General features: G+C 39.7%; 1 protein-coding gene across 2 annotated transcripts; it reads right to left on the bottom strand.

The window, feature by feature from the left end:
* On the bottom strand, nucleotides 1-17,613 carry LOC136877054 (protein C10). Of its 2 annotated transcripts, XM_068228533.1 has the most exons (4): nucleotides 17,460-17,565; nucleotides 10,108-10,143; nucleotides 2,005-2,181; nucleotides 1-1,924 (listed from the first exon to the last, which is right to left on the bottom strand). In XM_068228533.1, exons 3-4 carry the CDS (start codon nucleotides 2,153-2,155, stop codon nucleotides 1,797-1,799), a joined length of 279 nt encoding a protein of 92 aa, XP_068084634.1. In that variant the 5' UTR covers nucleotides 2,156-2,181; nucleotides 10,108-10,143; nucleotides 17,460-17,565; the 3' UTR covers nucleotides 1-1,796. The 2 variants fall into 2 exon arrangements, with proteins under 2 accessions (XP_068084634.1, XP_067006971.1); XM_067150870.2 differs by lacking the exon at nucleotides 10,108-10,143 and having other exon boundaries at nucleotides 17,460-17,613.
* Between the last annotated feature and the right edge of the window lie 709 nt (nucleotides 17,614-18,322).

Raw genomic sequence — 18,322 nt, 5'->3', positions numbered from 1 at the left:
TACAGTCATTCAATGTTTATTTCAGCTGAAAATTCACTTAACCATCATTTATGGTCGACAGTCAAACACACTCTATTTTTACACTTGGTACCAGAAATACTCGATGTATCCCAGAAAGAACAGTAAAGCACAATGACAAGCCAAGGTATTGTCATATGAAGTTTACTGCATTTCCTTGATGTTTTACGGCAGAAGTTTGCATATACTGAAATTCCAAGTAACTACAGGCATGATCTGCCCCTCACCACCGACAAAAAGAACCTGTTACTCATGACTAGGGCTCGGAATTTGAAGACCTATAAAAAGACCTAATAGTATCAAGAAAAGGACCTAAAAACTGACAAAAAGGATGTAAAAAATTGATCCAAATTCATTCACAATTTTAGTTTTAAGTACATATGTAATGAAGGAATATAATGTTTAAAAATGCAAAATTCTGGTGGTAAGCAACAAACAGTGCAATAATATGAGTGAAATACTTCTTCTTTCAGACAGTATATTTTTTAGACTAACATAATTTTAAAAAAGAAATTGTGCATTTGTACGCGCAGAATTTAGCATGAATTCAGCGAACCAACAAAGGACATCCAGGATAAATAAATTGAAATCAGTATTACTGGAATCATATTTGGCTTAGGCGCACTAGGGCTACAGAAATTGCAATTCGGAAACGTTACCTCAACTGGCTTTGCAGTATATCACAATAGTCATCTCCAGGTTCTTAGATGTACAGGATTGTCGGTTTTCAGACAGCACGTTGCAAAACATCAAGAAACTTCTCTCCACATCAATGGTAAGGGTTCATACTTCAAGCAAGTGAGATCTTCTTTTTCAAAAAACACTCACAACAAAATTTCGTTTTTAATATTTCACTCATCTTGCACACAATTTGATAACCCTGGTTTTTCAAACACTAGTTTAATTTTTCATTTAATTTCCATTTCATTTTCTCTCTTTTCAGATATGGTTCAAATATATGTATTTCCTAGAGAAAATATGTTTAAGAGACATGGTTGAACTAATGATGATTCGTATTGAGAATGGGCAGTAAAAATGTAGTCGAAAGAAGGAGAAGTTGCAAAAAGAGCCGTTTGGACCTAAAAAAAAAGGTTAAAAAAAGGACCACTAACCCAAAAACGCCAAAAAGGAAAAAAAAAGACAAAACTTACCACTTTCTGCCCTACAACGACCCAGAATGAACATATATTATGTTGGGCCTCGTCTTCGGGCACTCGAGAAAAAAAGGATTTTTCCTCAACTTCCGAGCCCTACTCGTCACACGTAACCTTGAGACTGCTAACTAACACAGTATTTGTAGGAGCTTGAGATGAATATGAACCCTTTTATAACCAACACTGTTATAGTATCTTGTAGCATATAATAATAATAATATTAATAGCAACAAGATATCTAAAGCAACATCAGTTGCTAACAGAAAAATAGAAAAGAAGTAGCAAAAGACAAAATACAACGTACTGAAAAATTTTCTTCTTATAAATAAGTAGGGTCAAAGCATTAGATAATTTTTTTGACTTCCTGATACTAACAGCATAAAAGTAAGCTTTAATATAATTTCACAACCACGGATAGTTTACTTTCAAAAATTATATGCTGTACTACATAGCAGACCTGAAATAGCTCCCTGACATCCATTATCCTTAGGCTATCCTTATTACAATCCAAGCCCAACATCTTCATGAATACTTCAGTCCACTCCACTGGCAACGTCAAGTATGGGAGACCTCTGTTATATAGTCCAATGCACTATTTGTCAAACGTAGGAAAATCACTGATTTTCATGTCAAAGATTCCGTACTAATTGATACTGGTGGAAGAAAATGTGCTCTTACTTGAGCATGAAGATGTGCAACTTCTGGATCATCTCGCTCCAATGTACGTATTAGTTGGGCAAAGTGAACAATGCCTGAAAATAAAATAAATGAATAAACAAACAGAAGCTGATGAATGTTCAAGCATCAACATAACAATTACTATGACCCATACCTTCACGTCCTTCAGGGAAGCCATATGACTTAATCACGTCCATTTGTATTTGCATTACTATTGGAAATACGTACTGCATCATTTTCACCATGTCATTCCCAGCATTATCCTTGGCTTCTCCCAGTTTGACCGAATTTTCTGGTAATTCCATAGACTCCAAAATGTTTGTCAAAGCAGCTGAAAGGAATGAATAACAAATAAACAAAAAGCCATATGATGCACATTGAAAGTAATGCACCCTAAGAAGTTTTAATGAAGATACAGTTTAAATTTTCAAAAATTTATTTCCGAGTTGAAATGCTCAGGTAAGAAAGCTAGCAGGAGCAAATTTAAGAATTTTTACCATATAAACTGAAGTAGTTAGAAAATAAACATATAGTTTATTTGTTTGTTTATTTATTTATTTATTTATTTATTTATTTATTTATTTATTTATTTATTTATTTATTTATTTATTTATTAATAAGTGTATAGTTAACAATTCAACTTGAGAAATTTCTAAATATTTATGAGTATACTTCAATAATAAGAAAATCTTGGGTTGACTTGATCATCTAAGCAACATCCTGAGTCTAAAGAAAATTTCAAATATCACGAATACTTAAATGGCAATACATAATTTGATCTTAAGGACAATTTAAGTGGCACTTTAAATTCTAGTACAATGAATACTCAAAGAAAATTAGGTCTAAAAATTTAAGAGTTGATTAGCTATTCTGATCAGGAATACGCTCTTCTAAGCATTTTGGATCATTCTATGGCAAGTGGGATCAATATAAAAATGTCTGTCCATCAGATTGTTTGTCACCTCAGTTTAGCAAAACAGCTGGTCCAATTTATATGAAATTTTGTATTTACGATCCAGTTAATCCAAATTAAAATATAAGCTACATTTTGTTTTGTTAGATTTGGACAGGGGGATTTAAAGGAAGATCAAAATATCAAAAAAGTTGACCAAAAGCAGCTCATTTGAACAGATTTGAGCAGAGGAACCAAAACTCAGAAATCCATGATTTAGAGCCATAAGATGAACTTTTCAGGATATGGAGATCACTGCACCTTAGCACAATAGTGTGCCATTCCCTGTCACACTTGCCAGTTGCCTTTCGTTAATGGTATGAAGTAACTGGTCTGCTGCTAGCACAACTAGGAATATGCTGTACATGTACGTCCTGCAAGAATAGGATAATTTTATCCCACAATGGCAACTTAGTAATATTCAGGAGACCACTTACTATGGTTTGGAAAGTCAAAACTAGAATGTCATAACGTTGCACAGTTTCTCTACTGAGTAACTGATTCTTCTTCTTCGTCATCAACCCACAGGTTGGTTGGTAGCAGCTCACCACGTCTCTCTGCTTTCAGCCTTCCTTTCTAGAGCGCTATAAGTCAGGTAGGCAGTGTTTTCCATTATCTGGTTGATGTACTGCAATCTTGGCCTATCTCTGGTGTTCTTACTCTCAACTTTTCCATTGATGATCATTTTAATGAGACTTCTGTGTCTTCACAGATGCTCTATCCAAATGGTTCTTCTGGTTTGGATGAGTTTAAAAAGGCATGGTGATTCTTCCCAAATTCTCCACAGAACCTCATCATTCAATAACTTGTCCACCCAGGAAATCTTGATCATCCTGCAATAACACCACATCTCAAATGCTCTGTCTCTTCTTTTCTGCCTTTTGAAGTGTCTTCTCATTTCCATACATTATCATATTCCAGACAAAAGTTCTGACAAAATATATTTGGAGGTGCACGTCTAATACTGTTAGATGTAAAGAGGTTCTATTTCTTGTAAAAGATGGTCTTAGACCGGTAGATGCGGCTTACCACATCCGTCCTCGACCTACTATCTGGTGTGACTTTACTCTCCAGGTAGGTGAAGGACTCTACTGTCTCTAGTTTCTTGCCACCTAACAAATACTGGGCCCCCGTGCCATTTCTGTTGACCACCATAAGTTTAGTTTAGTTTTTATTTATTTTTACATTGTAGGAAATGCTGAGAATATCTTCCATCTGCATCAAAATTCTTCTAATTGTTCCTTACCTTCAGTGAACACGGCCATATCATTAACAAATTGTAACATATTTACTTTCTTTCCTCGGATGTTAACTCCTCCTGTTCCAAGCTTTCCTCTGATGTCATCCAGTGCCCTCTGAATGTACACATTGAACATAACAGGTGATAGTGAGCAGCCCTGCCATACTCCTAGCTTGATGCTAGCTTCTTCTTGGTGTTCTCCACACCTCACCACTGCAACCTCTTCTCTATACAGGCTCCTAACACCAGCTTCCTGTCCTTGTACTTCATGCCAATTTCCCTCAGCATCCTACATAGCACTCGCTAGTCAATCTTGATCATGGTAAATCATTACTTTTCACAGAATGTAATTTTTACTCTAATTTACTTCTTGAAATAAAATTGTGATCATTATATTTTAGTATTTGAAATACATTGCACTGAGAGTTAGGCAACTTCGGCACCAGGCAAGTTGGCTGTGCGGTTAGGGGCGCGCAGCTGTGAGTTTGCATCCAGGAGAGCAGGTTCGAACCCCATTGTTGGCAGCCCTGAAGTTGATTTTCCAAGGTTTCCCATTTTCATACCAGGCAAACGCTGGGGCTGTACCTAAATAAAGAGTAAGGCCACTTCCTTCCCCCTCCGAACCCTTTTCTATCCCACAGTAAATCAAAAATGTTAAACTTTTTCTATCCCATCGTCGCCATAAGACCTCTCTGTGTCGATGCAATGTAAAGCAAATTCTAAAAAAAAAAATATTTTAAAAACTTCGGAGTCTCAGGGTATAAAGTAAAAAATACGACGCTCACTTGTTCATTTACTCACAACCTGCTGAGGTTATTGGTTGTGATTTAGATAATCATGTACCATGACTTTGTACGTTTACACGTGGTCGATGATGCAACTGGAATAAACTGGTGACAGTGAAAGGGTTAAGAAGATTCCATTCTCCTATTTGAACAAATACCTTAACTTAGTTAGCCCTCAAAATATTGAGAAGATGAGATTAAAATGCAAATTTTGCTTGGGAGCAAACAATTTGAAAGTTCCAAGGTATCATTTTTAATTTACTTAGTGATGATAGGCATTTAATGTCTATATGCTAATAATAATAAATAATGTTATTTGCTTTACGTCCCACTAACTACTTTTACGGTTTTTGGAGATGCCGAGGTGCTGGCATTTAGTCCCGCAGGAGTTCTTTTACGTGCCAGTAAATCTACCGACATGAGGCTGATGTATTTGAGCACCTTCAAATACCACTAGACTGAGCCAGGATCGAATCTGTCAAATTGGGGTCAGAAGGCCAGCGCCTCAACCATCTGAGCCACTCTATATGCTAAAAACCAGAAAATTAATCATTCCATACCCATGTAAAAAAGTCAGTGGTTTCCCAAAGACAGATGTTCTGTGAAGAAACTGTAATTGCACTGAATACCTGCAAGTTTCCTAAATGATGCTGACAAATTAATCAAAAACACCATGAAAGAAGTTTGTCTAATTCCAATATGTATGCCAGACAGCATGCTATACTCCAATAAAAAGTATAACGGACTTAGTCTTCTCAAATGTGGTTGGGAGGCTTATCTACAGCATATAAATGTATGCCAAGTTCTCCATATGATATACATATTAACCATACCAGAGACCTCCATACAGAAAAAGAGAAGTGCTTCAAAAAACTTGGCCTACTTCTAAACACCGATACAAATCAGTCAACTTCTCGCTCCTATGACAACAACTCTGTGAGAAAGAATTTGATGCCTAGTGTGCCTTGCCACAAAAGGATAAGGTGTTATACTATACAACGAATGCACACCAACCAATCAGCATGTAAGAAGACCCAAAGGTCTAAACAGCAGCAACTGACAGGAAATGTAGTTCCAGTTCGTGCATTACCTGGCAGGTCCCAAGACAATAACCACTGTCGGCGTTGCCACAGTGAGTTTGAAACACCTGGTCATGTCTTGAGTTCCTGACCATTTAATGACATAATCATATAAGATCTATGATTGCTGATGCCCTAAGAGGAAAGCAACACACAGTCTATGAGGAGGTACATGCATTGTCTCAAGCTGGGTCAAGCCACTGAACTGACAAGATAGCCATACCACCAGGCTCAAGTAATGAGTAGGCTAAGTAACAGACCCCACAATTAAAACCGAGGCATCATCTACTCAACCACATGATGTCCACAAGGAGAAATTTGACCTAAATGAATCTGCAATTCCATATTACAATGAGAAATATCATCTGGACTCCACAGAGGTATTGGGACTGATGAAAGGAGCAAGAAGCACGATTACAAACATATTTCACAACTTTTACAAGAAAATAATTTGGGTAACTAATTTATTACGGACATTGAGTTAGCGGACCTGAAAGGCTTGTTAACAATAGTCAGAAATAATTTATAATACTTCTCTCCCTTAACTATATCTTTATCTTATAAGGAGTTCCTCACAGGTTTCAAAATACTGATTGATACAATTTTTAATGAGTGATAGCCAATAGATATAATATGGTATACTAATCCTTTATAGACAATACAAATTTTTTATGTATGCTTTGTCTTTTTGGCAGCCTCCAAATGGGGGTAGCAGAAATAAATACATGTCTCTTTCTGTTGAAAATATAATTTGTATACTGTGACTGAGTAAAATATTTCTTCAATAACTGTAATTCAGCCCAATTACTTTTATTTTGTACTTTTCCCATCACTGACAACAAAGGCAACTACTTTTATTTTGTACTTTTCCCATCACTGACAACAAAGGCATACTACAGTAAAGAAGAGAATTAAGAAATGATGTCTATAGAATCTTTCTAAACAACAAAGCAAAACAGCTTCATACAAAATCATTAATATACAAATAATATTGTAACGGGTTGGCAGGGTAGATAAATGAACACAGAAACTGGTAGCATTAAACTCTGTAAGATTTATTATCTAATTACGTAGTCTACACATCAACATTCACACAAGCATAGCATACGTCACAGAATCTCTGTTCATTCAAACTAATTCACACTCGGACTTCGCCCACTACCACTCACAGTCTCACTCAATCACGTAGTTGCTCTCGTTGCCGCTGTCACAGTCCTCAGTTCACAGCCTGCAAACATCAGTCTCACAGTACAGGATGACGAATGCTGCCCGTTTACTCCAGTAGAACCTCCGTTCCCTGTTGATATCCAGTGTTCCCTTCTACACCACTACAGCACAAGTTTGCTACACAGCGACTGCCCTGAGAGACCCTCACACAGCGACAGACATGCGGAATGAATACTCAATTCCCGGACAGGACACTCTCTACAGATTGTCAGCACTCAACTCCTCGAATGAGCTTAACTAATTCAAACACCACCAATTGAACTACTACTCTCTTATATAATTCGGCCCACCCCATCTGGATGCTTTGAGAAGGGACACGCCTTCCAGAGTTTTCCCATAATAGAATACCCTTGGCATGCCTTCCAGATTCTTCCATAACACTGGAGGCCTCCAATGAGGGAGCAGGACAATCCGGACAACACTAGTGGGAGCGCTGAATAATCCGCAACCATCTCTCCTCTGCCTGGTGTCGGTAGTAGAGAAAGGGTGGGCTTTACTTGATGATGTGCATGCGATTGGAGCTGGCTAGCTTGCTCTCCTTCCCATAGCCGTACATTGGCATGTTGGACACAGCAGCCTTCCATGCCACACTGTCTCCTCCTTAGGAGAACTCGTCTCGAGTTGCTCCACAATACAGCGCCAGGCGGTGTAGGTGGATAATGATCATCTTCCCATGGGGGACAGAGGATCTACTGGGTCTGGTGGTCGACGCCCTCATTTCTGGTAACAATTCGTAGGCCCTCACATGGCGAACAAAGTTCTGCTGGCTTTCCCCTCATTCACATCTCCGTCTACTTCCAGAACCTAAGCGCCTTGATAGTACAACGGTACGATGCACGAGACTGGCTCGCACGTCCCAAACTGTGCCTTGCTGAGTCTCCTCTTCTTCCGAGGTGCCAAACTTGATATTCGTACCGACACGCAGCTTCGTGCCAGGACGAGTGTCCTGGTCAAGTGGCACCCTCATTCGTCATTGGTTGTCTGTTCAAACTCCATTAGCACACCATCTCCTAACGAGGGTTCCTCCAGCTGTGCCGTTACCATCACTGCCTTTATATCCGGGGATACTGTCAGAGCACCCTCGTGGTCCTGCTTCCCGTCGAGCATCCTCCCTGGATGGATCTCAGCACCGTGGAGCTTACTCCAGGTGTCAACCACCTTGCACTAGGTATCAGGTTGAGGCGGCCCGTCCACAGTCATGTTGCCTGGTCGTTCGATCTCAACATCAAATACTCACACGTTCTATCGGCATGCCGACTCCTCTCGAGCAGCTGAACTCAGTAGATGGCTCTCGGCTGGTGGCCACCACAGCGCACATCGAGTATTCCCACAACTTCCACATAGGTCGAACATGGCTGGGGGCTGCATTGTACCTCCATCTTCTGCCCACATAGTTAGGTAATTGGGCATTCTGCTCCCTCCTCTGATGTCAATCTGGTCTTGAACTGGGTCCGGCATCTCCCCCAGGAAATGGTACCGGTCGTATCGTGGGGTTTCCACCTTTATGATGCTGAAGCCGTCCTGCGTGTAAGTTGGCCCATGATCTTACGTCCGAATTGGTCTTAACTTTGATTTAATTTCACTTATGATCTCCCTCTTGAATTGCCAGATAAGAGCCTGGAACTGTTCCACGTCCATTTTGTCACTTACTAGAGATTTCTAACTATGAAGTACACTAACAGTTTCTTAAGTATCTGACACCAATTTTAGCGTACCAGTTTATCCCACTTCTGACGTTAGTTGTAACGTGTTGGTGGGGTAGGTAAATGAACACAGAAACTGGTAAAATTAATCTTAGGGCCGATGACCTTCGATGTTAGGCCCCTTAAAACAACAACAAGCAAAATTAATCTTCTAAGATTTGTTATCTAATTACTTAGTTTACGCATCAAAACACACAGGGATAGCAGGACCAATACTTATACGTCACATTACAGATCGAACAATTACAAAGTTCATGCTTTTTCACAATTCCCTCTGTTCATTCACACTAGGTCTTCGCCCATTGGCACTCACAGTCTCACTCAGTTGCTCTTGGTGCCACTATCACAGTTCTCAGTTCACAGCCTGCACACATCAGTCTCACAGTTAAGGATGACAAACGCTGCCCATTCACTCCAGTAGAATGTCCGTTCCCTGTCCCCTGCTGATATACAATGTTCCCTTCCACACAGCTATAGCACACATGTTCCCTAAACAGTGGCTGCCCCAAGAGACCCACACATGGCAACACACATGCAGAACAAATACTCAGTTACTACAGGCTGTCAGCTCACTCTCAGACTGTCGACACTCAACGCCCCGACTGAGCTCATCTAACTCCCACAACACCAACTGAGCTATGACTCCCCTATATATACCTCAACCCACACCATCTGCATGCTTCAAGAAGGGACATGCCTCCCAGAGTCTTCCCAAAAACAAATACTATTGGGGCGCCATCCAGATTCTTCCATTACACTGGAGGCCTCCAATGAGGGAGCAGGACAAACTGGACAGCAACAGTGGGAGCGTTGACCAATCCGCGACCATCTATCCTCTGGCTGGTGTCAGTAGTAGGGAGAAGGCGGGCCTTACTTGGTGATATGCGTGCTATTGGAGCTGGCTATCTTGCCCCCCTTCCCATAGCTGTACTTTGGCATGGCAGATGCAGCAGCTTTCCATGCCACAATACATGTCAAAGGCTCTCGTGCATCATCATTCTACAAGAAACAACTGCTATAAGCACTGAGAATACCTAACATATGACACTGTGTGAGTAATGGCACATCACACATAGCATGTCGATCGCTTCTCTGCACAGCAGAAGCTAACATTTCTCAGTCATAGCGATGTTTATGGTACAGTAGGCTGATAGTCTGGGTCTGGAAATGTGGTACCAGCATCTTGGAAACAGCTGCACTTGTTAGTTGTTCCTGTACCATGATATTAAGGATGTACCAAGAATGGAAGAAATGTAACTACATATACTCACCTGTCACCGACCAGCAATATTATATGTTGTTGTTTTCTGTTAAAAATGAAGACATATTTTTCAGTATTGACTTAGTTAAATGTAACAAAAAACTTTTCAGTCAGTCAAACACACAGCAATTACAAACGAAATGTAATTTCCACATAAGATACAAAGAACACAAAAACATGATACAATATAATCAGTATTCAGCCTCCGGTGAGCACATATGCGACTGTTCACACCATTTCACAGACATCAACACAGATCTAAAAATTTTACACTTCAAAAATAAAAGTATCTCTTTGAATATAAAGGAAGCAATAGAAATTTACATTGCAAAAATATTAATATAACTAACCAAAATGACCATACACATTTAAAAAATTCCCTCCCTCTTCGCTCTACTCATATAACATCTGGACAACTTACTCATTGAATTAACTCTTATCATCATAATAACATTTAATAGTTAGTCTCTATTTCAATTCCTCACTTTATTCACCAAAAAGCATTAATTTTCATTCATCCATATTACATAAAAGTACATTTTAACATGAAGTAGGTCAATAACCTTCTCTCCCCTCTCCAGTGTTGATAGAATGTTCCACAGTGCTCCACTCGCTCTGTCCTCCTTTCCCCTCCCCTCTCCACAGTACACTATACTTGATTTTATCATCCAATAGGAGAGATCCACAACGCTCCACAAGGCCCCTCCCATGCTTCCCCTCCCCTCTCCGTGAGCAGTGTGCTTTACCCAAAACTTTCCATGACCACAGTCCTGAAATAGTGTTTGGAGACAACGGACTTAGCATTGGCAGTCTAGATAAGTACGTAAGTTTTTCATTATATTAATACTTGTAAATTTATTTTTTGTCATAACTGGTTCATGTCATGGTTCTCTATCATTGACAAGTTTACGCAACGTAAACAATACTGTACATATATAAGCATGTTTTAAGTGGTTTGATACAATCTGAGGATGTTCTTGTAGAACGAAACATGTCATTCTTTGTATAATAGTGTGTATTTTTAGAGGTATGTTCATAGTGTAATAATTTATATTGTAATTGCTGTGTGTCTGACAGACTGAAAAGTTTCTTGTTACAGCAATATTCTACGCGTCAAAGAACTCCAAGTTGCACAATGCGCTATGATAACTGCAGTTCATCCCATTGCATTCAAGCTGATCACCGGATCTCCAACCTGGCCACTATTATTAATCATTGCCTTCTATGACAGCACATTTATGAGTGCCCAGATTTGGTTCAGTGAAGTGATTTCATACCTCTCCTCCTTTTCTCTGCCTGCTTGTTGTGCTATAAAAACAGTGAATATCAACTTGAAAATCAGACCGTGACTAATTGCCATGAAAGAGAGGAGACACTGTGCTTCTTACCTGGATTCAATTAAATGATATCGTCAATTGCTGCTAGGACAGCTGCCAATTCTGTTTCTGCTATGAGGTAAGGAACAGAGTGTCTGCATATGTTTGCTCCAGTCTATCTTTGAACTTCAAAATTTCTCTTCAAACTAGCTGGCTTATTCCAGCATGAATGTCAAGTATCAGGTAGTGCAAAGTTCATGTAACATGGAATTTACCCAACACCGGACTTGGACACTATCTGTACGTAAATTACATTTCTCATCAAAGGACCCCATTTAATTCAGCCTCTCTATATTATTATTTCCTGCAATGTTCAAACACTGCTCTAGGAGTATTCATGTTTGATGGAACTTGAGATAACGTGTCTTGATTTGAAATTGCTCCATGTGCTGTTTGGGTACCTTTTTGAACATTTACTTTTAGGATTTGTATTACATGTTTATTATGTGTCAAGTGAATTTTTGTAGACTTTTATTGTGATATTGATGGATATTTTACTAATTTGTAGCATTCAAGTTATTGTTGTATGTTCAATTTTAAATTTTAGTATTAGATTATTATGTTTAATAAGGGGAAAGAGACCACCTAGAGAAAAATGGACAGACTTAGTGAAGAAGGATGTAAAGGAGAGAGGTCGGGATTGGGAGCGGATTGAGAATGGAGAATGGTTCATGGACCGAACAAAATGGAAGGGGCTCGTATACCAAACCTGGGAAACTGGAGTTGATCAACGATGATGATGATTATTATTATGTTTCACATGGAACTTCGTCCTTGTTGAACCACATATTGCCTGGAAGTAGCTGATCCTTTCAAATAAATAATCAAAATAAGTGATAAGTTTATGTATTTATGCGTCATAATATACATATGAAGTACACAATCCTGTCATTGGGACTCACCAATCAGCCTAGCGAACACGAAAACAGAGGATTCAACACTTATCTTGGTCATTTTGCACATTTCATTTTTCACCCCTTCTGCCCCCATGCTGCTGGAGGCTGAACTTGGACTTAAACATCATCCAGAGTGATGGTATAGATGTTGATTCCCATAGGGAACCTGAAATATTTGTCCTGAATGAGTAAATTTATAATAGCAATATAGTTGGTCCGTTATTGGACATTATAAATTTTCTAAATAACTCATTCCTGGTTGCCAGCTTTTCGCCATAGTGTTCTAAGTTGGGCTCATCAGTTGGTAAATAGCACACCTACCAAGACGCATGGCTAGTGCATACCATGGAGGCCATTGCATAGGCTACTTGGAGCCACTGGCAGTGCCAATGCACTATGAGAGACTTTGTCTCATTTTCATAAATTGATGCCTGCCTGGCCATCATATGATACAGATGATATACAGGGTGGCCCACTTAAACCTTTCACCGCAGATATATCTGGAACAACAAGAGATATTGAAAAATGACTTTCACGGGCATGAAGGCAGGGAAAGGGCTAATTAAAGTAAATACTATGAGCCAGTCCAAAACGTAGGAAAATAGCATTTTCAACATAAACTTATGTTGTTTAAAATGGACGAAAGTACAGGCAGTTCTTGAGACATACCTTACCTGTACTACTGGAAGACCTACCTCTGAATTTGCGTCAAATAATGTTGTACGGTATCAGCATGGTGGGTGCCCTGTGCATGCCATAGTGGCAAGAAATGCACTAAATCAACAGTTCCCAAATCGATGGATAGGACGAGGCAGTCCTGTTCAGAGATTTCCAGCACGATCGCCGGACCTCACCCTATTAGATTTTTTTCTTTGGGGACATGTGAAAAATGTGGTGTATCAGCAGGTTCCAATACCAAGGGACAGCATGAAAGACCGTATTACCGCTGCATGCCACAATAACACCAGAAACACTGGCAGCAGTGAGTAAATCAGTGTTGGAGCCTGCACAGTGGTGTTGCCATGTAAATGGCGATCTTTTCGAACATGCTTGGTAGAGTTTCTGTTGTGAGAAATCTGGTTGCATACCAGTGTACATGTTTGTGTGTTTTTGGGAATTTTGTTCATTTTGTACGTACTACTTTACAAACATACGATTATGTCATCACTTCACCATGTGCACAATTTCATGTGTAATGTAGTAATTAAAAATGTTCAGTAACATGTCCTGTACTTGTCATGTAACATTATGTAATTGACGTTCAACAGCGTACAGTAAACCAGCATTTTCCCGTCTGCTAGATCCTTGGTCAGCGATTGATTTTGTAATACCCCGACCGGTGATATTCAATTTCGTTACTGTTATGTCCATTCCAGTACCGTACAGTAGTAGGGCCTAGAGATCAATAGAACACGAACCAGCAACTCCTTTCTTTATAATTCCATTGTGTGTAACTGGAAATAGGTATTGTTTCAAGCCTCTTCATAACAGTGCAAATAACATTAAGTACAGCACTCGTCGCATCATAGTACATCAATCACATCGCGATTAGAGGAATGTGAGGTTCTCGCTTGACTCTCGGGATGTGCAACTGCTACGCGTCTTGTTTATCTCAAGTGTCAACTGCATGTTGCAATATCTCGGGATGTAACTGACCTAATGCGATGAAACAAACGCCATTACTTATGTTATTTTTCATGTTAACGATTGCGCAAGAAATAATACTATTGTCCTACGTTTTGGACTGGCTCATAGTATTTACTTTAATTAGCCCCTTCCCTGCCCGTGAAAGTCATTGAAAGGTTTAAGTGGGCCATCCTGTAGATACAGTAATTTTTTAAAGTGATTTTTTTCATGTCACTCCCTCCGAACCCCCCAACCATAGGGGTGCTGGATGTGTCTTAACCCCACACTATTTTTCAGCAGACAGCGATTCATATGTGTACCAAATTTGGTTGAGAGCTATGCTGGAACATACACACACGTACATATATACCGGGCGAGTTGGCCGTGCGGTTAGGGCCGCACAGCTGTGAGCTTGCATCTGTGAGATAGTGGGTTCGAAACCCGCTGTCGGCAGCCCTGAAGATGATTTTCCGCGGTTTCCAATTTTCACACCAGGCAAATTCTGGGGCTGTACCTCAATTAAGGCCATGGCCGCTTCCTTCCCACTCCTAGGCCTTTCCTCTCCCATCGTTGCCATAAGACCTGTTTGCGTCTGTGCGACGTAAAGCAAATTCTAAAAAATCATGCATACAGGTACAAAATGTCTGTCATTTTGGACATTATCTATCTCACCCCTTCTCATCCTCCATGCCGATGCTAGCCTTTTTTTTTTTTTTTGCTAGGGGCTTTACGTCGCACCGACACAGATAGGTCTTATGGCGACGATGGGATAGGAAAGGCCTAGGAGTTGGAAGGAAGCGGCCGTGGCCTTAATTAAGGTACAGCCCCAGCATTTGCCTGGTGTGAAAATGGGAAACCACGGAAAACCATCCTCAGGGCTGCCGATAGTGGGATTCGAACCTACTATCTCCCGGATGCAAGCTCACAACCGTGCGCCTCTACGCGCACGGCCAACTCGCCCGGTCGATGCTAGCTTAACCTGGACATAAATGTCATCTGGAGTGTCACTATTCATCTCAGCGACTCCAGAAACTATGGATTCAGCACTAATACAGGCCGTTTTTTAATTATTTTTACATATCACTCCCCACTCCACCCCTACGGGTGCTAGGTATGTTTGACCACCACAGTATTTAGGCCTATCTCTGAATAGTATTAAGTCTATGAGTACCAAGTTTCATTGAAAATGCAGGTTTGTCTATAATCGCCGTCAATTTTTATAATTTAGCTTTGCCAATACCTTTACATAAAGATATTGCTCCTTAAATGTGTACAACCCAATAAGCACAAATGTATTGTGGACTAGGGTCCTACAATTATTGGAGTGATCATTTAATGACTTGATTTCAAGATCACTCAAAGTTTACTGAACTTAGCGACCTATCAATGCCTGAAGATTAATTGGCAGGTAATTCCGGAGAAAATAAAACAAAAACAAAGCCAATTGGTCCAGTAGAAAGGATGGACGGACTGAAGAAAGATGTTTTTAGTATTTTTTTAATATGTAGTTGGCACGTGGCCACTGAAGAGGCCTGGTGCATGTCCTTTGAGTTCACGCCGTATAGGCGACCTGTGCATCTATAAAGATGGGGCCTATTTATGAATTCTAATGCTGAAGACGGCACAAACACCCAGCCCCCAAGCTGTCGGAATTCGAAAATTTGAATCCCCAACCCAGCTGGGAATCAAACCCAGTACCCCTGGGCCAAAGGTCAGCATGCTAACCATTTAGCCATGGAGCTGGACATCTATAATAGCATATTTAAAGAATCGTACCTGATCTTTTGGAGTTTGTATTTTTAGATAAGTTTACATTTTTTCTATAGATTGTAAAAGAGCCAGCTAGTTAATCTTCGTAATATTTTTGGCATTTTTAACTAAGAATTAAATACGGTCTTCCTGTTTTGTGATTTGTGAGAGCTTTAATAATATATATATAAAGAGAGAAGAGTGTTAAGGTCTATTCTCCTATTTTTTTATTTTTTACGTTAACTGTACTAATTTGCTTATACATACAGTGGCGTATGCTGGGATTAAGACATGGGCTACCACTAGACTTACATTACCTCTTTTCGGTGGTTGGTTTAGTGAACGTCAAGCTGACGTTTTGAGCTGCAGCCAATATCCAACGGAGAAGCCTGCTGTGTTGTGAAGGCTGCTTCACAAGCTACTGCCCTAGTCTAAACTACTGCCAATGCTCAACCCCTGACCAGTGGAGATGGTAACCTAAGGTTCAGTAAATGAAAGTCCGGCTTTGAGGCTAAATGGATAGAACGTTTGCCTTTCCCAGAATCAACCCCTCATACTGTTAATTCCCCTTGCTTGGAGACTGGGTGTTTATCACGTCTTCACCATCCATTTTATCCCCATTAGGTCAACACCAAGCCTATACAGATGCCATGCCCTATTATTATTATTATTATTATTATTATTATTATTATTATTAATAACAACAATAATAAATAAAAGTGTTGAATTTACAGCGATCGTGCCCATCGTTCACTGGTTAATTAGCTTCCTCGGGAAATCAGTGCTGGTGTCCGACCCACGATCACGGGTTCGATTCCAACCAACAAAAGAAAACACTAAACCTGTAAGATGGCATTTCATTTTAGCAAATCTACCAATAAAAATAAAACTATATTGTTCCTTTAACAGCAGCCCTGCAGTCTCTTCCTACAAGGATGTAGAAGTAAATGGGAGTGAAATACCAACACTCTCTTATCTATATTATTAAGTCAGAAGTATGAGGTGAGGAAGTACATACGATGAGTAACGCATGGTTGATAGTTAGCAGTGGCGATCTGACGGACCGAAGCCTAGCACACCTATCTTCCGTCGAGCCCGCTCCTAACCGATAAACAGCAGCAAGCTGGGTGTGGCGAGTCGAGGGGAGAGAGGAGAGAGTCTGAGCTGCAATATCAGTCTCCGATGCCTTGCTCTCAGAAAGATGTGAGACGTTTTTTCTCAGAGATTTCAAGTTTTGTAAATGGAACAATTTTTCATATGCTTACATTATAATGTTCTTTAGACTTCCATCATGATCAATTGAGGTTTGGGCTTCACTGATAGCCTTGGTAGCCCTCAGTATACGCCACTGTATACATATACCATCCACATTTTCCATTTCCTCAGTAGGTTTTCTTCGCTAATACCTGGGCTTTCTCTGACAGCCGAATTGTTGGAGATCCAGCTAGGAGGGCTCAACATAATATCACTACAAAAATGTTCCATTAATTTGTTGAAAACTATCGAAATTACTATAATATGTTTATACAAGTGTGGTATTTTACTTATATGATCCTTTAATGAGCTTTTATTAACCGCAGGTCAAGTCATCGCCGCAAATAACCAGAAGAGGTTAGGAAGATCATTCACCTTGAAGTAATCCAAGTGAGACCAGTCTAGAGTGTAAATCCATTATTTAAAACTGTGAAGACATAACAGAAAATATGCAAACTTACAGCGTGCTTTCTCAGCAGTAAATTCTGAAATTTCTGACATAATTGCAGTAGCATTCAAGTGACATTCACCACAGCTGACGTGCGGGTGACAGTCTGAACACTCCGAACTGGAGACAACTCTTGTTGCCAATCTACCTAAAATGACACGAGAACATGGATGACTAAGCGAAGACTTTTAATATTAAGTATGTTAACATTATTCAGCTTGAAATCTTCCACGTACTGATTAAACACCTGTTAGCAAGTGCAATAGTTTATATGGAAGGGATTACAGGATTCTACCAGAAATGTAAACATGTTATGTTAGTGGTTATTGTTTGTGTTACTGCTTGTTGAGTGTTCTGTTTGCCGAGAAGCCGAGATCAAATGCCGATCGAATTCGAATATTAATAAGGTAAACAGAGCGGTGACCATTTGTTTGTTATTACAACAAAATGAATTGTTATGATTATTTGTTTACACATGTGTTCAGTATAAACAAAACAATTTCATTATAGCCGGCATATGCTTTTAAGATGTTTGAAGAAGGAATGATCTGGCAGCAGGAGTTGGAAGATCAATCAATCAACAGTCACTCACTACTGATCTTGTTGATCTGCATTGAGGGCAGTCGCCCAAGTGGCAGATTCCCTATCTGTTGTTTTCCTAGCCTTTTCTTAAATGATTGCAAAGAAATTGGAAATTTATTGAACATATCCTTTGGTAAGTTATTCCAATTCATAACGTAACTCCCCTTCGCATAAACGAATATTTGCCGCAGTTTGTCCTCTTGAATTCCAGCTTTATCTTCATATTATGATCTTTCCTACTTTCAAAGACACCACTCAAATTTATTCGTCTACTAATGTCATTCCACGCCATCT

The sequence above is a fragment of the Anabrus simplex genome, chromosome 7, assembly GCF_040414725.1.
Source record: "Anabrus simplex isolate iqAnaSimp1 chromosome 7, ASM4041472v1, whole genome shotgun sequence".
Lineage (NCBI taxonomy): Eukaryota > Metazoa > Arthropoda > Insecta > Orthoptera > Tettigoniidae > Anabrus > Anabrus simplex.
This window is presented reverse-complemented; position numbering and strand designations above follow the sequence as displayed.